Genomic DNA, 22,762 nt, shown 5'->3' with positions numbered 1-22,762 from the left:
TCTCTCCCTCTGCTCCACCCCCCCCAACTCCTGCTTGCTCTCAAATAAATACAATTTTTAAAAATAAATAAATTAAAAAAAATAAAATGGAAGAAGTTATCCAATGAATCTACCTAGAGCTGCAGTCAGCTGTGCCCCTCCTTTTTGCTTTTCCAGATGAAAAGAATTGTTTTTGGAGAATGTCCTTGATTTCTTCCTCTGGGAGGCACCTGGGTGGCTTAGTGGGTTAAGCCTCTGCCTCCGGGTCAGGTCATGATCCCAGGGCCCTGGGATCGAGCCCTACATCGGGCTCTCTGCTCGGCAGGGAGCCTTCTCCGCCCTCCCCCCCCCCCGCCCCCCCCCCCCCCCCCCCGCCGCTCTCTCTGCGTGCCTCTGTGCCTACTTGTGATCGATCTGTCAAATAAATAAGTAAAATCTTAAAAAGAAAATTCTTCCTCTGGTTCTGGTCAGACTTTCCACTTTTTCCTATTTCCTTGTCAATATTTACTTGTCTTGTATACTTTTTGCAGAAAATAATTCATTTTACAGATTTTTACAAATTCCTTAGCATACAGCTTTGTGACTTCTTGTATAACTTAAGAATGCCCTTCTCTATCTGTTATGTCTTTCTCCTAACTTAATTCCTTTTCCTTTTTCCCTTATGTGATTTGATATTATTCTATTAATAACCACTTTTCTCTCTCCCTCCGTTTAGTATTTATTTTGCTTTTATAATTATTATACCTTTCTTAGTTTGCTCAGAATTTTTATTGTTCTGCACCTTTCATAAAATCCTAATTTGAATGTCCAGCTCTTTTCTCTTTGCTTAATTAAACCATTTAACGATAGGATTTTTCAACTGAGTATAACTGGCTATCAAAGGTTTTCCCATGTATATCCACACACACATACACACACACTTTTTTTTTAAAAAGAAAGCTATCATTATAATTTCTAAACTGTTTGATTGAAGTGTTACTTAAAAAGAGCATTTAAAACCATCCAAGGGGATACTTCTCTTTTTCAAAACACAATAAATTTATACTTTAATTTCATGGTGATTAGTGTGTTTAGCACAACTTCTGTTCTTACTTTATAAATTCTAAAGTGCTTTTTATCATGGCCTTCTGAATTTGTGGTTAATTTTGATACATGCTTGATGATACTTGACAAAAAGTCATATATGATCAGCAGGGTAAAACTTTGATACATATTTATTATACTGCTCTAAATCTATTATTCAAATCTTTTATATTCAGTTTTAAAAATTTATTTATTTATTTTAAAAGATGTTATTTATTCATTTGACAGAGAAAGAGAGATCACAAGCAAGGGGAGCTGCAGGCAGAGAGAGAGAGGAAGGGAAGCAGGCTCCCCCTGAGCAGGGAGCCCAATGTGGGGCTTGATCCCAGGACCCTGAGTTCATGACTCGAGCTGAAGGCAGATGCTCAACCGACTGAGCCACGCAGGCATCCCAAAAAATTTATTTTAGAGAAGAGGGTGTGTGTGTGCGAGTGAGGGGAGGGGCAGAGGGAAAGAGAGCAAATCTCAAGCAGACTCCCTGCTGGGTACAGAGCCCCACATGGGGTCTTGATCCCATGACCCCAAGATCATGACCTAAGCCAAAATCAAGAGGCAGGTGCTCAACTGACTGAGCCATCCAGGTGTCCCTCAAATCTTTATATATATATATATATATATTTTTTTTTAAACTTTTATTTATTTATTTGACAGAGAGAGAGAGAGAGCACAAGCAGGGCGAGTGGCAGGTGAGGGAGAAGCAGGCTCCCTGCTGAGCAGGGACCCGGATGTGGGACTCCATCCCAGGATCCTGGGACCATGACCTGAGGTGAAGGCAGATGCTTAACCGATAGAGCCACCTAGACACCCCAAATCTTTTATATTCCCAAATACCTTTTGTCTTCGTCATCTGTCACACACTTAGACATATTAATTTTTGAGTTCTAGTGGCTTTTGCCTTATCTTTTTAGTTGTTATGTTTTTTGGATCAAAAGGGACTCAGAGTGCTATCTTTTCACTACTGATTCTGTCTTTTGTTTGTATTATTCATTGCTGTGTTGTAACCTCCCTCTTAGTAAGCTAAATGTGTTTCCAGATTAAGGCCATCATAGGGAGCAAGAGAATTATTGAGGAGCAGGGGAATCAAAAACCAAGAATTAGAACATTAAATTAGAAATTATGATACTAACTTTTAAAATCAGTAGTGTTTCCTAAAAGTGCTTCCAGATCCAAAGGCTGGTTGAGTAATCATTTATGTCATCACTATAGATGAACAGTGTGGGTAATTCACAAAAAAGTCATCCCAAACCACCCCCATGTGGAATTAAGATGTTTGGGGATAACACCACTCTGAATCACGGTTAAAAAGCTCAGGATGTGTTCAAGAGTGGCCGCTGTGTGCTGGAGCCATGGCTGGAGACCAAAGTGACCAAGGCTCACAGAAGGGGGAACAATTCAAGTTCCTGAAACCTACATCTGTGGATAATTTTATTTTCAAGAGTCTCTCTATTTTTTTAAATTAAGGCTTTGAACTTTAACTAGAGGTAGTGTCCCAGGAAAATGTTTAATGAATTGAACTTGGATGTAAAATATAAAAATATATAACACCGTAAGATTTATAGAAAACAAAACTTGTCTTACCTATGTCTTCTGAAATACAGATTACACTAATATGGTATACTATTCAGGACAATATGATTTTTCTAATTATCCTTTTCTAAATTATATATTCAGCTAACATCTGGATCACTTAATGGAGATTTAGAAGTGTTTTAAATGGGGTACAACAAAATTTAAACTATGCCCTTAGCTATGTACATTTAGAAAAACGCATGAATGAATAAAATGTACCAGATACATTCAAAAGCTTATTTTCAGCAACAGTTTCCATCCTCTCCTGCCAAGTTCCTAACTTTGCCCCCCTTGTGTGGAAGGTGGCTCTAAGCAAGAAGTCTAACAAGCAGATTGGACAGGAAGCGGAGCTGGAAAAATTGAACAGGTGGGGTGATTATTCCTGAAAACACAACAGCGTTCAGTTATGACTTTATGTGGACGTCAGCAGCTCTGAATGTTTCCAGAATCATGGTGTCACCCACACGGGGCCTTGTTCCTAACACCACATTGTACCTCTCCTATTCCCGCCTGCACCTGCGGCTTGGGGGGCGAGGGCCCACAGAGCTGGCGCTGCGGGAAGGCTGGCGCTCCGTGGGGGGGGGGGGGCAGCCACAAGCTCTTCCCAGCGCCTCACCACCCAGGCTTTGTGCTCCATGGTGAGGACTGGAGAGCCAGGACCCTGACTTAAGCTACTGCAGCAACTAGTTCTGGGCTTTTTCCGTCAGTCCACCATAGTGACACTAGCCAGACTGACCAGATTCCAAGTTGAGGTCTGGCTCCTGTCTATTTGATAGGTGACATCGACTGTGGTCTCGTGTTAAAGAGACTTACATTGAGTCTCCAGCGAGCTATCCTAACTCAACTTATCATCAGCTCTAAGGAAACAAAACCTACCACATGATTTGTATGGCTCTTTTAGGATAATGATGACATACACATTTATCCATTAAGGTCCTATACAAATTGGATATAAATCCCTTAGGAGCACCTCCTCATTATAGTAGAAATATAAATATTGGGGAAATGACATGAGTGTAGGTTTTTATGGGCACTTAATACTTTTCATCTATTTCTGTAAGTAGTATTATAAAGTTTAGTGTTACGGGCAAAAGTAGTATTGTCAGTTACAACACTTCATACATTCGTATAGGTTAGACTGCTGAGAGCGTTAGGTTAACAGCCCAGGAACAAACTCGGTTTTTCAAGAGATCTTTTGACTGGTGGGAAAGAGGCAGCCTTCACTAGGCTGGTTACATGCAGGGTTAATCATTAAGAAGACAGTCACATTTATTTAAAAGCAGCCCCAAAGACTCTCCATGCCTGCAGAAAAGTTCAAAGCTTATCTCCTTGGGAGGAAAATATATTTAGTAAGAGGCATTTCCTTTCTGCTCCCACACGCCCATGAACTGAAGCTGATGCGGAGTAGGGGGAGGAGGATCACTTTTCACTCCATGGAGTTTTGTGTCATTTGAAATATTCCAATGAACCTGTGCTCCTTTCGTAACTTCTACATCACTGGACTCGGAACAGTAACAAGTGATGGACTGTCAGGAGCACGGCGCACGGTTCCTGCCTCCCTGCTTTGTACTTGGCCTGTGTGCGGGGCAGGGAGTGGGAGAGCAGGGCGAGAGAGGGAACGGCACCCACCCTACCGCTGTGGGACCTCTGCTGGGGACCAGTGGGACCTCAGCTGGGCTCCTCCCTGGTCAAGTGAGCGTGGGTGAGTTGCTTAACCCTTCTATCTTCAGTTTCCTCATTGCAAAAGCTGAGGTCCCCTTAGCACTCACCTCAACAGGGGCCTGGGAAGATTAAATAGACTCACATTCACAGGGCACTTAACACGCTGCCCCAGTGAGCCCTTGCCCTATGTTAGTTGTGGTTGGTGACCATCACCAGGATCGCTGTGACGAGTAGGAGGCATAGAACATGAGGTCAGTATCTCAATCCTGGCTCTAGCACTTGCTCAGTGTATGACCTTGGGAGAGTGACCTTACTCTGGAGACCTCAGTTCTCTCATCTTTAAATCAGGAATAACTACCAGTTTCACAGGGTTGCTGTGGGGTTCAGTGATGTATTTACTGAGCATGTACGAAGCCCTAAACACAGCTCTTGGCATTCCCCAAGGCCTCAGTAAGTGGCCGTGATTTTTATAATAAAAATTTGTGGAAACTGAGGGTTTTCTATATACTGTGGCAAAAAGGGAGAAAACAAACAAACAAGGAAACAAAAAGCCTCTTTCCCATGAGGCTGATTCTCCATGCCAGAAGGCTCCGGATTTGTCAGCCAGCCCACTCAAAATATTCCCATAAATGCCACTTGACATTTTAATATTTGAAGCACTAAGTCATTCACATGTAGTGGTATTTGTTCATGACTGACACATTGATTGGTGTTTTAAAACCGTGTGTGAACGTGGATGGCTGTCTCTCTCTCAGTCACTGTGGTACCCCTGCTGCCCACAATGAACGGCGCCTCACACAGAGCAGGTACAAATGTTTTTCTTGAATGACATGAATAAATGAACGTAGGAAAAATCTGGAAGTGTCTTTTGCTTCGTTGAAGTCAGTGAATATTTTTGTGTATAGGAGGCCCACTGGGTATGCTTAACATCTCTCCACATACGGGGCAGACCTGGGTTCTAGTCCTGCCTCCTCCCCGGGGGGACCTCCAATGACTCCAGGAAACTCAAGGAGACCGCTTCCTCTTCCTCGACCTTTTAGGGTCCTTGCAGCTCTAACATCCCCCCCTTTGTAAGCAAGTCCCTCCTGCATAGTCCTGAGTTCTAGAGGATTTGGCAGTGATCGAATTCAGCACTACCCCTCCTTGGCAGCGGAGGCACTTTGACCAGTCATGTAAGGAACAAGCACTGAAACAAATAATCGAGCCTTAAACTTCCATTGAGATGATGTCTCAATGTCTATGTCCACTGTCAACACCCAGTCCCCTGCGCTGGCTAGAACCTGGGTGCCATGCCCCCATGTGAGCCTATGAATATGGTTAGCGTACACATGACATCAATGCAGAACCCACTGTGTAAAAAATGAGAGAAACAGGACAAATGGAAGTGTGAAACACATGGAAAGAGGGAGAGTTCTTGCCATGCACATGCTGAGAAAGCCAAGTGTATGCAACAGAAGGCATCACGCTGCCGCGCCCGGAGGGTCGAGAGCGACAGCGTGGGAAAAGCCAAGGCCCACGTCCAGCAACACCTTAGCAGACCCCACAAACCTCAAGATGACTGTCTTCAAAAACCAAGCACACGCCAAGAGCTGCCAGCTTTTCTCCCATTCTCTTGGCGACCAGGGAAGGACCCCGGCAGCCTGATGGAGGGACCCACCTTGCAGTGCGTGGTGCTGACCGGAAGCCCGACGTTGGAGGCGATCACCACGGTGAACGCGGAGGCCAGCTCAATGGTGAAGCCGCTGCGGGGGGGAGGGCACAAGAGACACATCACAGGCGCTCTCTGTATCAGCCTCACGGACACCGCAGGGGTGCCAGAGTCTCACAGAACATTCTTTGGGTCGATTGTTGGGCTGCTGACCGGGCAGATGACATTAACAGAAAAGAAACTGCTGCATAATGACAACAATTCACACTAAGACTGTGCGTGATACTGTTGACAGCCCTAAACAGCCTTCTTTTTCCAATAGGTTTTCAAAAAGCACACACTGTCGTAACTGGGTCAGAAATTCCTGCTGTGTAAAAAAGGCTAAATTTGTCACTTCTAAAGTGGCGGAGAAAAAAAAAGTACTCCCATTTTTAAAATGTGTACTTCTTGTAAAAAAGTGACTTTTTCCCTCAGACTGCTTGTTTTTCTTCAAACCAATCTTATAAAAGAATCATTACAGTGAGTTTCGGGGGGGGGGTGGGGAAGACTTTTTATAATAGGTGGTTCCACGTCCACTTGCGTTCTCAAGGTCTCCTGTCGGTTTGTCCTTAACCCGGAATACACGTGGAGAACACGCACCAGAAGGACCACCCGAAGGCAAATGGCGGGTCACGGTCCCCCCGCCCAGATGCAGGAAGCATGTGCAAGCTAACCTCTGAGGGTGCCAGTGGAGAGCTGCTTCCACCCAGCAGGGGAGGCTGGTGTGGCGGAGAATTTTCAGGAAATGCAGACCCTGGGCCGAGGGTAGTTTGCATCCCCTGGGCCCCCGCTTCCCTCCGGGCCTCCCCAGGGGTAAGACCACCAGGGGGCCTGGACCCAGGTTTCTCTTCCTCTTCTCTCCCGCTTTGGTTCAGCTTCTCTTCCTCCTACACTCCCAGCCTCTCTCCTTCTCTCCCTCACTCGATGCCACTGCGGATGGGCCAAGTGCGCCACACAAGGGACGGCAACGACGGTCAGCCCACTGGACCCAGCGGCCCCCCGAGGCTGTGCATGGGGCGTGGGGGCAGAGGAGCAGTGGGGCAGGACTCCAGACACTGCAAGCCGGTTCTGCGGCTGGCCCGGGAGGACAGCCCTGCCCCATGGGCTGGCGCTTCGGCCTACCTCGATGGTGTGATGGGAGTGAGGTCCTTCCCCATGGTCTGGATCACTCTTCTCCCCCAGACCCAGAGACCGGTACAGATTCCAACTCCTCCATAAAACAGCAGCCAGACAGGGGTCGCTGCTTCTTGCAGGACTGCGCCTTGCTCGTAAATCAGCCACAGGGCTACCAGGGGACCGATGGCGTTACTGGGAAGGGGAAAAAGAGACAGTGACACAGACACGGTCTGCATGTGCCCACGGTCCCGTGCATCCCGGGCTTGAGGAAAGCCCACTGGCCTGTATTTGTGCATCGCCCCCACAATCGAAATGACTCGTTTGTTTTATTGCAGTGAAAACCCCATCAACCTTACTACTTTCACCGTTTCTAAACATATGGCTCTGTAGTGTTCAGCAGCTCACACAGTTGTGAACCAGAGCTCTAGGACTTTCTCACCTTGCAGATCTGAAACTTTACACCCACGGTGCAGTAAGTCCCTTTGCCCCGTCCCACCCCCCTCCACGGGCGCGGCTCACCACCACCCTACTGTCTGTTTCCACGGACTGGACTACTCTAGGCACTTCACAGAAGGAGAATGACTCAGTATTTGTCTTCGTGTGACGGGCTTATTCCCCTCTGCGTCTCATCCTCAGGGTTCATCCATGTGGGAGCACGAGTCGGAATTTCCTCCTCTTCCAGGCTGTACCCCCTGCTCCCCGACGACAGCCCACACCTTCATCCATTCACCTATCGCTGCCGCCTCCTGGCCGCGGCGAAACAAGCTGCGGTGAACACGGGTGTACAGATGTCCCCACGGGACCCTGCCTGCAACTCTTCCGGGTACAAACTCAGAAGGAAGAGGATTGCTGGATCACACGGTGGTGCTATTTTTCATCCTTTGCGGAACCTCCAGACTGTCTTCCACAGCAGCTGCACCCGTTCACATGCCCGCCAACAGCACACCAGGGCTCCCATTTCTCCACACCCTCGCCAACACTTGTCACTGTGATTTTTTCTTTTTTAACAGGAGCCCCTCCCTTAATGGGTGTGTGACTTATTAATTTTTTAAAGAAGTACTAAATTATCACAAGTGGACACAAAAACCCAGTTCTTTTCTTCTCTTCCGTTTTTTTTCTCTATTTCTATTTTCATTACTAGCCTTGCTACTCATACGAGCTACCAGTTTGGGCAGCCACGTCAGCTCCCACACGACAGACCACAAACACTGTCTCTAACCCTCAGTTCTCACACCCACCCTGCTGCTAGGTATGGTTGCTCCCATTTTACTGACGAGGAAACGGATGCCAACGTTACATCACCAGCAGGAGGCAGGACTCAGGCCTCACCCCCTTTCCCCTCAACCATTACCGTCACTCAGACCCTTGGCAGGCACATGTGGACTGTTGTGGGGGATGCCACAGGCTTGGTTTTGTTTAGTTTTTAAAGCAGGCCCCATGCCCAGAGTGGAGCCCAGTGCAAGGCTTGAACTCATGACCCTGAGATCAAGACCTGAGCTAAGACCGAGAGTAGGACACTTAGCCAGCCAGGCGCCCCATTCTTTGGTGATGTGTCTGGTAAGGTGTTTGGCCCCTTTTTAAAATTGGATTGTTTGTTTTCTTATTGCTGAGTTTTAAGAGTTCTTTGTATATACCCTTTTAGCAGATTTGTCTTTTGCAAGTATCTTCTCTGTTTCTGGCTTATTTTTTTTATTTATTTGAGAGAGAGCACAGATGGGTGGGGAGGAGCAGGGGGAGAGTGAGAAACAGACTCCCCCACTGAGCAGGGAGCCTGACATGGGGCTCAATCCCATGACCCTGAGATCATGACCTGAGCTGAAGGGAGATAGCTAACCAACTGAGCCACACAGGTGTCCCTGTTTCTGGCTTCTCTACTCATTTTCTCAACACTGTCCTCCACCATGCAAAAGTTTCTAATTTTAATAAAGCTCAGTTTACCTAGTATCTCCTTTATGGACTGTGCCGTTGGTGTTGTATCCTAGAGTCATTTCCATAACCACGGTCATCTAGGTTTTGTCCTGTGTCATCCTACTGAGAGTTTTATAGTTTCCCACTTTACATTTAGGTTTGCGACCCATTTTGAGTTCCTTTTTCTGAAGGGTGTAAGGTCTGCGTCCAGACTCATTTCTGTGCACGGACGTCTAGCTGTTCCAGCACTGTTTGCTGAGACTCTCTTTGCTCCGCTGCATCTCCTTTGCTCCTCTGTCAAAAATCAGTTAATTATATTTATGGGGCACTATTTCTTTTTTTTCTTTAAAGATTTTGTTTATTAATTTGAGAGAGAAAGAGAGTGTGTGCACACCCATGAGTGGGGGGCAGAGGCAGAGGGAGAAGCAGGCTCCCCGCTGAGCAGGGAGCCCGATGCAGGGCTTGATCCCAGGACCCTGGGGTTATGACCTGAGCCCAAGGCAGACACTTAAATCGATTGAGCCACCCAGGCGCCCCCAAGGGGGTCTATTTCTGAGCTCTATTCTGGTTCATTGACTGATCTATTCTTTCACCAGTACCACACCATCTTGATTACTGTAGCTGTATTACAGTAAGTCTTGATGACAGGTAGTGTCAGTCCTTCAGCTTTGTCCTACTTCAATACAGTGCTGACTACTCAGGGTCTTTTGCCTTTCCTGACAAATTTTACAATCTGTTTGTCGATGTCCATAAGATAATCTGCTCGGATTTTTGACTGGGATTGTAATGACTTTATAAATCAAGGTGGGAAGAACTGAATCTTGACAATATTGAGTCTTCCTAACCTTATACATGGAAAATCCCTCCATTTAATTCTTTGATTTTATTAATTAGTTTATAGTTTTCTGCATGTAAATCTTGCACAAATTTTGTTAGATTTACAACTGTTTCATTACGTAAACAATATTCTGTTTTTAATTTCAAACGCCACCAGTTCATTATTGGTATGCAGGAAAGCAATTGACTTGTATATTAACATCATATCCAGCAATCCTGCTATAACTGCTTTCTCATTTCAGGAACTGAAGAAGTTCCCCTTTATTCCTAGTTTACTGAGAGTTTTTAATCATGAAAAAGAGGTGAATTTTGTTTAAGATTTTTCTGCAACTATTGATACAATCATGTGATTTTTCCTTTTTAGCCTATTGATGTGATAGATTACATTAACTGATTTTTGGATGTTGAACCAGCCCTGCATACCTGGGATAAACATCCTTTAGTCATGGTGTTTAATTCTTTTTATACACTGCTGGATTCAATTTGCTAATATTTTGTTGAGGATTTGTATATCCATGTTTGTGACAGATACTGGTCTGCAGTTTTCTTTTATGTCAATGTCCTCCTCCGGTTTTGGTAATAAGGTAATACTGGCCTTACAGAATAAGTTGAGAAGTATTTCCTCTACTTTTATCCTCTGAAGGAGACTAGAGAATTGGCATAGTTTCTTCCTTAAATGTTTGGCAGAATTCACCAAGGAACCCATCTGGGCATGGTGTTTTCTGTTTTGAAAGGTTATTAATTATAGTTTGATTTCTTAAATGGATAAAGACCGATTCAGATAGTCTATTTCTTCTTTCATGAGTTCTGGCAAATTGTGTCATTTAAGAAATTCAGTCTTTTTCATCTAGGTCATCAAATTTATGAGCACAGTGGTTCAGAGTATTGTCTTTTTAATGTCTGTAGGATCTAAAGTGAAGTCCACTCTTTCATTTCCAAGATTAGTAATCTGTATCCTCTCTTTTTCTTAGCCTGGCTAGAGGCTTATCAACTTTATTAATTTATTCATAGAATTAGCCTTTGGTTTCACGGATTTTCTCTTTTGATTTCCTGATTTCAATTTCACTGATTCTTTTCTAATTCTTATTATTTCCTCTGCTTACTTTGGATTTAATTTTCTCCTCTTTTTCTAGTTTCCTTGGGTGGAAATGTAGACTACCGATTTTATATATTTATTCTTTTCTAATATATACATTCAGTGCTATAAATTTCTTAGCACTGCTTTTGCTGCATCCCACTAATTTTGATGTGCTTTCATTCTAACTTAGTTTAAAATACTTAAAAGTTTCTCCTTTGATCCATGTGTTATTTAGAAGTGTGTTGTTTAGGGGCACCTGGGTGGCTCAGTGGGTTAAAGCCTCTGCCTTCAGCTCAGGTCATGATCCCAGGGTCCTGGGATCAAGCCCCACATCAGCGGGGAGCCTGCTTCCTCCTCTCTCTCTCTCTGCCTGCCTCTCTGCCTAATTGTGATCTCTATCTGTCAAATAAATAAATAAAAGCTTTAAAAAAAAAAGAAGTGTGTTGTTTAATCTCCTGGTATTCTGGGATCTTCTAATTACTTTCTGTTGTGGATTTCTAGTTTAATTACATTGTGCTCTGAGACACTGTATTAGCTTTATTTTTTCAAATGTGTTTAGGTGTGTGTTATGGTCCAAAATACAGCACATCTCACTCAATGTTCCATATGAGCTTGAAAAGGATGTGCGTTCTGGAACTGTTGGATGAACTAGTTCACAGATGTCAGTTATATCCAGCAGATTTGATGGGTTCAGGGGATTCAACTCTATCCTTACTGATCTTCTGCTTGCTGAATCTGTGTTCTATCTAAAATTAATACAGCAACTCCTGTTTTCCTTTGATTAGTATTAGCATGGTCTATTTTCCTCCTTTTAACCTGAATGTGTCTTTCTACTTAAAGTGGATTTCTTATGGCAACATATATTTGGGTCTTGTTTTTTGATCTAGTCCAGCAGTCTTTGTCATTTAACAGGTGCATTTAGACCACTGACATTCAAAGTTATAACTGATTTAGGAGGATTAAGATCTACCATATTTGTTCCTCTTTTCTATTTGTTGGCCTTGTTCTTTCTTGTTTTTGTCTTCTACTTTTTTTGCCTTTTAACTGAGCATTTTATATGATTTCATTTTCTTTCTTCTCTTACCATATTGTTTATACTTTTTTAAAACTGTTTTTAGTGGTTGCCCTAGACTTCGCAATACATACTTACATAGCTAATATGTCTGCTTTCAGAAAAGACTATACCATTTCTCAGACAGCATAGGTCCTTAAAATTAAAAAAAAAAATCATTTCTCCCTCCCATCCCCTGTATCACTGCTCTCATTCATTTAATTTAATACAGGCATACATGTATTATATACATATATACACATGTACATGTACATAATACATACATGTATTAATACGCACATACATATATACACACATATAAAATATATAATATAAATATAAACATATAAATATAAAATATATAAAATACATACTTAGTTGACTTCCACACTGTGGGGATTGGGATGCTGAGCCCCCACATAGTAAAAACTCTGTGTATAATTTCTCTCTCTTTTTTAAAGATTTTATTTATTTATTTGACAGAGAGAGTGAGAGAGCACAAGCAGGGGGAGCAGCAGAGAGAGAGGAGAAGTAGGGGGGTGTGGGGCTCGATCCCAGGACCCTGGGACCATGACCTGAGCCAAAGGCAGACACTTAACCAACTGAGCCACCCAGGTGCCTCTATAATTTCTGACTCCACAAAAACTTTACTACTAGTAGTGCTATTGACTGGAAGCCTATTGACACATATTTTGCATATTATATGTATTATATATTGTATTTTTACAATAAAGTAAGCTAGAGAAAAGAAAACGTTAAGAAAATCATAAAGAAGAGAAATGTATTTATAGTACTGTAGTTACTGAAAAGGACCTGCATATAAGTAGATGCACAGTCCAAACCCACGTTGTTCAAAGGTCAATTATATATACACATACATACATATACATATATATAGCTATGTGTATGTATGTACGGGGATATATATGTGTGTGTGTGTGTGTGTGTGTGTGTGTGTAGTTTAATTTATATAAATTAAACTATTTTATAGTTTAATTGTGGTCTGACAGTGGACATTGTATTATTATACTTTTTAATTTGTTGAGATATGTTTATATATTAAACTATATTTAGGTAACTGTATATGTACATGTAGTATATACTAGCATACACACCTGAATAACTGATACACTGTTAGTGTTATTTTGAACAAACTGTTATCATTTAGATCACTTAAGAATAAGAAAAATAACTTACTTTACCTTTACTTAATCCTTCCATGATATTCTTCCTTTCTTTTTTTTTATATTAAAAACATTTTTTTTAATTAACATATAATGTATTATTAGCCCCAGGGGTACAGGTCTGTGAATCGCCAGGTTTGATGTTCTTCCTTTCTTTATGTAGATCTGAGTTTCTGAGCTATATTATTTTTCTTCTCTCTAAAGGGTTTCATTTTTTCTTTTTTTAAGATTTTATTTATCTATTTGACAGAGAGAGTGAGAGAGCACAAGTAGAGGGAGCAGCAGAGGGAGAGGGAGAAGCAGGCCCCAAGCCAGAGAGTCTGACACAGGGCTTGATCCCAGGACTCTGGGATCATGACCTGAGCCGAAGGCAGATGCTCAACCATCTGAGCCACCCAGGCACCCCTAAAGAATTTCTCTTAACATTTCTTACAAGGCAAGGTATTTCTCTAGCAACAACTCCCTCAATTTTTGTGCATCTGAGAAAGTCTTCATTCCTTCTTTACTTCTGAAGAATAATTTCCCAGGGTACATAATTCTAGGCTGGTGGATTTTTTCCCCCCTCAGCACTTTAAATATATTTCACTACCCTCTCAAATGCATGGTTTCTGAGGAGAAGATGGATTAATTCTTATTTTTGTTCCTCTGTAAGTTTTTTTTCTTCTGACTTCTTCCAGGAATTTTCCTTTAATTTTAGATACAGTTTCTTGGGGGGCATTTATTCTACTTGCTACTCTCTGAGCTTCCTGGACCACTGGGTTGGTGTCTACCATTGATTCAGGGAAATTCTCCATCATTATTGTTTCAAGTATTTCATCTGTCCCTTTCTCTCTGTCTTCTCCTTCTGGTAATCCTATTACGCATATGTTAACAGCTCTGTAACTGTCCCACACTCCTTGGACATTCTATTCTGGTTTTTCGGTCTTTGTTCTCTTCAGTTGGGGGATTCCTGTTGACATAGCCTCAAGCTCAGAGATTCTTTCCTCAGCCGTGTCCAGTGCATTAGTAAGCCCACCAAAGGCCTTCTTCCCTTACAGGGTCCTCTCCAGTATTTCCTTCTGGTTCTCTGTTAGTGCCTCCATTGTCTCTGCTTCCATTGCCCATCTGTCTTGCATGATGCTTACCTTATCCATTAGAACTCCTAGCATGTTCATCACAGTTGTTCTAAATTCCCAACCCGACCATTCTAACATGCCTTGCCACGTCTGCTTCTGATGCTTGCTCTGTCTCATGGTTTTCGTGGGCTAGTTTCTCTTCCTCCAGGTTAGTCTGTGATAGTACCTCAGCGGGTTAGGCTCCAGTTAACTAGTTTCCCCTGAGGGCAGCTTGCTAAGAACACAGTGGTCTGGGTATGTCAAGTATGGTTACTTTGCCTCTCCCCCGCCATGGAAGCAGGAGGGGACTGCTTCCTCTGATCTTCACTGTCAGCAACCAGCAGAGCTCCTAGAGGCAAAACGGACAATCTGGTGGGGGCCCTACCATGGGCTCTGCCTGGAGTCTTTACCTCCCACACTCGCCTCCACCGAGCCTCTAGGAATTCATCATCACCGTTTAGGCCCTCCGGCCCGGCACTGGTTCCCACGACACTTCCCACTCATGTGTCTCCCCTGTGACCCCCATGCTTGTCTATCTCTCCCGTACTCGTCTTGGGGCCAGCCGTCTGCCCTCGGCCCTCCTCTCTCTCATGGCTCCAAGAGGAGTTTTTGATTTTTCAGTCTGTTGTGAGGAGGGAGCAGCAGCCTCTGAGCTCCTATGTGCAGAAGCCCCCACAGGCCTTAGACCGCCCGCAGCTCATCTCCCCTCCTCAGCCCCCCGGACGCCGTACAGGCAGAGTGGAGGCTGAGGGTCACAAAGAGCTCCCTGTCGAGTCTGCTTCTCCTTAGCTGTGTGATCCTGCGCAAGAGACATCATATTTCTGAGCTTCAGATTTCGTCTTTGAAGGATATCACTAGGACCTCAAAGGACGGTTTGGAGATGGATTAAGAGTAAGTTACTAATGGTTCAGCACTGAAGCCTGGGGTAAACCGAATAGCCTTGGGTTAAAGGAACAGAAGCTTCTCTTCTCTTCACTGTCACATCACTTCAGAACCTTGCACTTTTACCTGACCATGTCTGCACTCGGAAGCCTCAAGACCAGGCCCTGCCCGGCATGCGACACCAGTCCCCTGCAGCCCTCCCGCCCGGACTCTTCCTGAGGCCTTGCCACACGGCTCGGGTGCTTCGTTACTTCTCCGAGTATGTTCTTCTAATCTCCCCAGCTGGAATTTAAACTCCGAGAACAGGGACCCAGTTTACAGCACCTTGCCAGTACCAGGGCTTCAGTGAGAATTTTTGATCAGGAGGAGGAAGTAGGGTGGCACTGGGGGTGTAGTCACAAAAGTAAGCTAGGACCGAACACAATGCCTGAAATACGGCTACAGGGCAACACCTACGTAACAGCGGGTGGAACCTGAGATGACCAGCCCTCTTGTCTGGGAGGACGACTTCTTCTAAAAAGAACAGACCCTGAACCGCACATGGTTAGGCAGTGTCTGGAAAGCCAGAGCTGTAGAATCAGAACCATATATCTGGGCAATAAGAAATACAACAACAGCATGTTTTCCTGATTTGGAAAAAAAACATTAGGCTTGATGATAATAATAGTAATGAAGAAAATACATAGATACTGACTACGTGAGGGGCACCGTCCTAAGCACATTAAATATAGCATCTCACTTAATCCTCCTAGAAACTCCATGAGGTTGGTACTAGTTTTCCTCCCATTTCACAGATTGGGACACTGAGGCTCCCAAACAAACACGTGGTTTATCTAGGGCTTCCCAGCTCCTAAGAAAAGAACAGAGACTACATATTCCAGGCCTCTATGACTTGCTGACCTGACGATCCACTCTCTCTCCCTCCGTGGCCTCCTTGCTCTTCCTACAATACCTTAGGTGCATTCCTGCCTCAGGCCTTTTGCACCTGCTGTCCTGGAGCTGCTCTCACACAGCTGCTCACACAGCTGGCCCCCTCAGCCCCTTCAGAGCTCACCCAGCAAGCCCTAACTTGAGTAGCCTCGTCAACACCACAGTCCCCGAGACGCTGCCATTCCCCTGCAGACCTGATTCTCCCCTTCGCATCTACACTGCTAGCACACCACAACTGCTACCTGTCTGTCTGCTCCCGGTGACGGGGATCCCGGTTGGCTGTCCGCATGGTGCCTGGCCCGCAGGCAGGCCCTCAGCACATACCTGCCAAGCGAACGCATATACTTACCTCACGTCATTGCCACCATGAGCGAAGGATCCAAAACAGGCAGTGAGGACCTGAAGGAAATGGAAGAGGAGGTGGACCTCAGCAGTGTCCTTCTCCTCCTTCTCCTCCTCCGCGGTGTCCTCCCGGGGCTGGTCAGGGTCGGTCAGCTCAGAAGCCAGCTTCATTTCCACACCCCCCTCATCGGCCTCGATCTCGGCTTCTGCGACTGCGTTGCAGTAGCTCGAGTAGCTGTCGTAGCGAAGTCTCTTCTTGGAGTATGACACAGTGTCGCCCACCAGCTTCTCGCTGTCCTCGGGCGCGGAGGACGAGTCGGCGGCTCTGAAGGTGGCGTGCACAGGCAGCCCGCAGATGGCAGCCGTGTAGCACGTGTAGCTGTTGTTGCGCCGCAGCAGCCTGTAGTTGTTCTCTGGGGCAGGCCTCTCCTCGGGACCCCTGTCTGCGTGCATTCTGTGCAGCAGGTCCTTGTAGAGCCCCGAGTCCTTGTGCACTGTGTGGTACACGTGCCCATCGCTCCGCGTGTGGCCGTCGAAGCCAAAGGTGCCATTGGAGATGGGCGATTTTGCAGAGCCATGGGTCATGGACAGTGCCCTTCCTGAAAAGGGTTAACAAGAGTCTCATTTTCTAGCCTTCTGAAGAGAAATCGTTTCTGAAAGGAAATATTCCTCACTCCTCACAGTGGTTCTCTCTGGAAATTAGGGTTATGGGGGATTTTCCAATTTTTCGCCCATGCTTTCTTTTCCAAATTACTATAAAGAATGTGTAATACAGTTAAAATAGCAAAGGAAAGTTGGAAATGTACGAATGAATAATATGGCCTTTGAAAGTGATGCTATTTTTCTCCTAAAATATGTGTTCTAGAAATTACCACGGCACTCTTTCCTGTTTCTAGTAACCAATAAAGGGATAATCCTTAAAGGAACTTGGGGAAACTTCATAGAGGAAGTTCACTGGGAGAGAGAAATTCTAGGTGCTCCTTAAAGGCCAATCGTGACTGTCAGAGGCACTTATCTGTCAGATGAATGGGGCAAAACCCATTTGCTTTCTTTGGGCCAAGTCTGAGGCCACACCTACAGGAAGCGAAAGCAGGTGCCAGGGCCCCACCTTGCAAGAAGGCGGGGAGCTGCCCAGACAGGCTTGGCAGAGGCTGGGGCTCACCCATCATTCTCTGCAAATATTAGGAGACAAAAGAACCCCACTGCCACAGGACAATCTCGATGTTCTCTGAGGTTTCTGTGTTCTATAGTAGGACGGTGTCCTTGGTTCCAATTTCAGCTTTCTCCTTGTGTCTTCCAGGAGGGAAGCACGCTTAGCGCGCTAGAAGGGCCAGAGTGACTGCCCCACAGAGGATGTGCGTGCAGGAGCTGCACGGAGGCCAGGCTCAGCCAATGTGTGGGCTCCTCGTGAGACTAGAAATAGTTCTTGAAAAAAAATTACAGGCCCAGAGTAAGCCTGCTCTGTTGACTGCATGGTCTCCTGAGAGCCTCAGCACCTGGGTTCTCCCAAACCATGACACTGGGGAACACTTGTGTGGATTAAAATACTTGCGTATCTTCCCCAGAACTGCTCTCTGCCACCATGCAAACCCAAATCCTCTGCACACGTCTTACCATAGGAGGCCCGGGGGTGGTTCCCCACTGATGTGCCTTCCGAGGTCCCAGCCGGCTCCCCCGCCGGCCCCGTGAGAGGGACGGTGCTGTCATCATTGGCCTTGGCACCTGGTAGCTCTTTAAATACCGGGGACTCCGCTTCCTGAATTTTCCCGAGGCTTTCGTCAGATACTCGCGATAAAGCAGCTTCTTTTTGTAATTTGCCTAAAGAAAATATAGCCATAACTGAAAATGCTGAAATAGAGTTCTTGTTATTAAAAAATGAATATAAAGATGAATATTTATCTTTATACTTTAGCACTACTTACTTGGGAAATGAAAAAATATAGTTACAGCTAGATAGAAAAAAGTAAAGTGGAGAGTTCAATTATCTGGGAAAACCAAGCCAGAAAATTCAGCTACTGAGTACAAGAGGGGGGCTCCAGCCTCAGTTCTCTCCTCCAAAACCAACAAATAGAGATGGCTAGATCCGGTCCCCACGGTCCTGTCTGGGGCCAGCATTCTGTAATCCTACAACCATCTGGAATGGTCTTCTGTGTTCTTAAACTAACCTCAAAATCACTGAAATGTTTATCCTTTTTGTCTTCAGAGCTATTAGTTATAGTCTGTTTGGTTTTCTTCTGTTCAATAAATTATTGGTCTCCGATTTCTTCAGGTCACCAAATCTTAGGAAACAAGTAAATCATCTTCCAAAAAGGAACAGAGAGATCCTACTTACTTTTAAAAATCCTTTACTTTCAAAAGAGAGAAGGAGAAGGGATTTTTAAAAAGGCTGCTCGAAAGCTCTGTAGCATTCTTTTTAATCAGACCTGATAAGCAGTGCGGCTGATTTAATGACCTCACTGCTTGCAAATTCTCCTGGGCAAATCTCTAAGCTCTTACCTACAAAACTAAAATGCAAGTATTCTCAGTTCCTCTGCTAGATACACTCACAGCATCTCCATCACCTCTCTCTATATTAAGAGAGTCAGAAGAAACACACACAGACCTTCTGAAACGACACTTCTGTTCTGTACTACAGGGAACAAAGAAAGGTACACACAGATCTCCTACCACAAGGCGCTTATAATCAAAATGAGAGAAGTAATATTTGTAATGATAACAATAATAATTAAGCAAAATCGTTAACGCTTACATGAGACAGGTTTCATTATTTTCTGCTTTTTATTAATGAGCACACTGAGGTACAGAGATTAAGTCATTTGCGCAGAGTCACCCTGGTGGTAAATTGCAGGCAGTTTAGTGCTATGGTTCGTGTCCTTAATCACTAGTGTGTACTTAAAACAACCAAACAAGAAATATATACTGAAATATCAAAAGATAGCACTGACCAAAAAGAAAAAAAAATTGTCCTGGGAAGCCAGAATGGGGAGGAATGTCAGTTTCCTGCTGTCATATTAATAGCCTTAAGATGGAAAGTGAAGATTTTATAGTCTATTTGACAAGAATGTTCAGATAGTAGAAACAGCCTTTAAACGTCAAAGCATTTAAGTATGGGGTTCAATCAGGCCAGCGGCATGTTTTAAGTGGCTCATTTTAGGCAGCAGCAGCTACTTATCAACCCATTACTGACGTGGCTTTACTATTGAGTCTGACGTTGTATGTATTAATTAATGTGGATCTTTTTAGTATTCGTTTTAAATTTATGCAGTAAGACTATGTACGTATATGTGAGTCCTTCCTGATTGTAGGACATGTCTGGATCCGTGTAACCCTTACCACAAGCAGGACACAGAGAGATTCTATCACCTCCCAAAGCTCCCCCAGGTAGTCAGACCCCTGCCCAGCTCCTTGGCAACCACTGACTTGGTCTCTGTCCCTACAGTTTTGCCTTTTTCAGAATGTCATATAAATGAAACCACAACATTTGTGATTTTTAAAAAATTTTAAAAAGGGAAAAAATTTTTGTGAGTGGATGAAACAAAGGGTTTTTAGATGCGACACCCAAAACACAACTTAGAAAAAAAGAAGTTGGTAAACTACACTTCGTGAAGATTAAAAACTGTGAGAAACACCATTAAGAGAATGAAAAGACAAGCTACAGATTGGGAGGAAGTTATTTGCAAATCCCCTGACAAAGGACTTGTATTCAGAACATAGAGAGGAATCTTTGAAAACGGCAGTTAAAAATGAGCAAAAAATAAGAACACACACTTCATCAGTAAAGCTATATAAATGGCAAGTCCTATTAGTCATCAAGGAAGTACAAATTAAAATCATAAGATATCACTACATACTGATCTGAATGGCTCAAAATAATATGGACAAATTTTATGCATTTTTATTTCTTTCCCTAAAAGTCTTATCACTTTCTATTTTCATTTAAATCTATGATACACTTGGTTAATTTTTTTAAATTAAATTTTTAATTTTTAAATTTTAAATTTTTTATTTAAATTAAATTTATATAAATTTATTTATATATAAATATTTATATATAAATTTATTTATAATATAAATAAAATTTATATAAATTTTAATTTTTAAATTTTTTTTAAGCCTCAGGTGTGAGGCTTAAGTCGAGGTTCTTTTTTCTGCATACAGATGTCCAAATGTTCTAATACCATTTGTTGAAAGACGACTCTTTCTCCACTGAGGTGCCTCTGTACTTTGTTGAAAATCAATGTGCTGTATTTGTGTGGGTCTATTTCTGGACTTTAGTCTGTTCTGTTAACGTGGGTATCTATTTTTTCACTAATACCACACAGTCTGGCTGCTTTATATGAATCCTATGAATCCTCCAACTTGTTCTTTTTCATAATTGTTTTTGGCTATTCTAGTTCCTTTACCTTTCCATATAGATTTTAAAAGCAACTCGTCTAAACCTACAGAATATCTTGCTGGGATTTTAATTTAAATTTTATTAAATCTGGGAGCAATTTAAAAAAACTGACATCTTAACTCTTACAGGGTCTTCCAATTCATGAACATGGTATGTCTCATTTGTTTTGCTCTTCTTTGAAATATGGGTTTTCAAATTCTGATATGTCCACACTGAAACACAATTGTAAGGCACACTCTGAGGCCAAAAGTCAATACTTCTTTTCTTTTGATAGCCCTATAAGATCATGTGGCTTCACGGCTTGCAATTATGTGGCTAGTGACAGAAAAACAATTCTGGTAAACTTCTGACTCATATTCTTCTTTTTAAAAAAAAAATTGCGTTTGTTGAGGTGTAATTTATACATAAAAAAATACATACATTTTAAGTATATAGGCAGATGACCTATGATGAATGAGTACATCCTATAAACACTCCCCCAACTGGGACAGAGCACATTTCTATGCCCCTGGAATGCTCCCGTGTGTCCCTTTGCTATCAGTCTCCTGTAAAATCCCTACCACCTCCAGCACCCAGTGGTTTCTATCACTGTAGATTAATATTCTCTAGAATCATACAGTATGTACTCTTCTATCTGGCTTCTTCTACTCAAAGCAATGTCTACGAAATTCATTATGTTGGGGGTAGTTCATTCTCTTTAGTGCTAAGCAGATTTCTACTGTATGAATTGACCACAATTTGGTTATTCTTTCACCTATTTAGGAACAGTGGGGCTGTTTCTAGTTTTTCCTGTTATGACAGAACGACTGTATACAAGTCTTTTTATGAATGTTTGTTTTCACTTTTCTTGGATAAACACCTAGGAGTGGAACTACTGGGTTGTGTGGTAAATGTAAGCTTAACTTTACAGGAAAGTTATTCTAACTTCCGAATGGTTGGACCATTTACATTTTGCCGTGAATGCGTGAGAGTTCTAGTTATTCCACCTCTTCATCAACTTCGAAATAGTTCCTTCACTTTTAGCCATTCCTGTGGGTGTGAACTGATATTTTATTATGGTGTTAATTTGCATTTTATATAATGATATAATTTGATATTATATTATGGTGTTAAAATGCATTTCCCTGCATTTTCCCTAATGTTTTTCATCAGGCCGGTAGAACCTGACCAAATAGTTAACTTGTAGTTATCCGAGGCAACCAGGACCCTACTGCTCACTCAAGTCACAAGGTACCAAGAAAAAGTTTGAGGGGGAAAGTAGGCAGGAGCCAAGAGACAAGGATGGGGCATGAATCTCAGTGCTGTGTTCCAGAGTCATCGATGCTTCCAGTTTCCTGTGTTAGGTGCTCGCTTCGGCAGCACATATACCAGTTTCCTGTGTTAGTAAGGGTGGTGGTAGATTACACCTGGAGCCCCAGGAACCAGGGATTTCATGAATCAAAGGAAGAAAAAAACGCTTACCTGCTATTTTCCTCCGCATCCATGGACACACAAAGAGCCATACAAAAAGGGCGAACAGCAGCGCAACACCAAAGGAGATGAGTGCTATTGCCCACATGGGAAGGACCAGACCAAGCACTGGGAAGTAAAAAGGACAGTGGTGTTGTCAGTGGATACTTTCTGAAAGGTCAAGCCTCATATCAACAAAACTTTACATTTCCTAAATCCAAAAGGAATCACCTGGACTTTGTATTTAATAAAACTCTTAACCAAAAAAAAAAAAAATCTACAGTTTTGGGGGTAGGAAGGAGGGTGTGTGTTTAAGACACACTCCATCTTGTCAATATGTGGCTAAACTGAGTAATAGTCAGCCAACTATTAACATTTTACCACGGCGGCTAAAACAGTGGATTAAGTTGAAATAAAGCCATTTACTCATTATCTCAACACCGAGACTCTGGGGTGGACAAACATGGCCAAGAAGGGACCCTGCCATCTTCTGCCCTGCTGCCAGCCCCCTCCCA

The 22,762-nt window shown here is 43.4% G+C and overlaps 1 protein-coding gene across 2 annotated transcripts in view; it reads right to left on the bottom strand.

The window, feature by feature from the left end:
- Positions 1-22,762, bottom strand: part of SLC20A2 (solute carrier family 20 member 2) — a 108,373-nt gene that overhangs the window by 6,253 nt on the left and 79,358 nt on the right. For both annotated transcript variants that reach the window (XM_045998030.1, XM_045998031.1), the window contains exons 6-10: positions 22,260-22,376; positions 18,017-18,220; positions 16,410-17,001; positions 7,103-7,288; positions 5,951-6,035 (exon numbers count right to left, since the gene is read on the bottom strand). In XM_045998030.1, coding sequence (XP_045853986.1) covers positions 5,951-6,035; positions 7,103-7,288; positions 16,410-17,001; positions 18,017-18,220; positions 22,260-22,376 — 1,184 coding nt within the window. The remainder of the gene's footprint in view (positions 1-5,950; positions 6,036-7,102; positions 7,289-16,409; positions 17,002-18,016; positions 18,221-22,259; positions 22,377-22,762) is intronic.

The sequence above is a fragment of the Meles meles genome, chromosome 2 (assembly GCF_922984935.1).
Source record: "Meles meles chromosome 2, mMelMel3.1 paternal haplotype, whole genome shotgun sequence".
NCBI classification, from domain to species: domain Eukaryota; kingdom Metazoa; phylum Chordata; class Mammalia; order Carnivora; family Mustelidae; genus Meles; species Meles meles.
The sequence above is the reverse complement of the archived record's forward strand: the minus strand, read 5'-3'. Positions and strand labels throughout refer to the sequence as shown.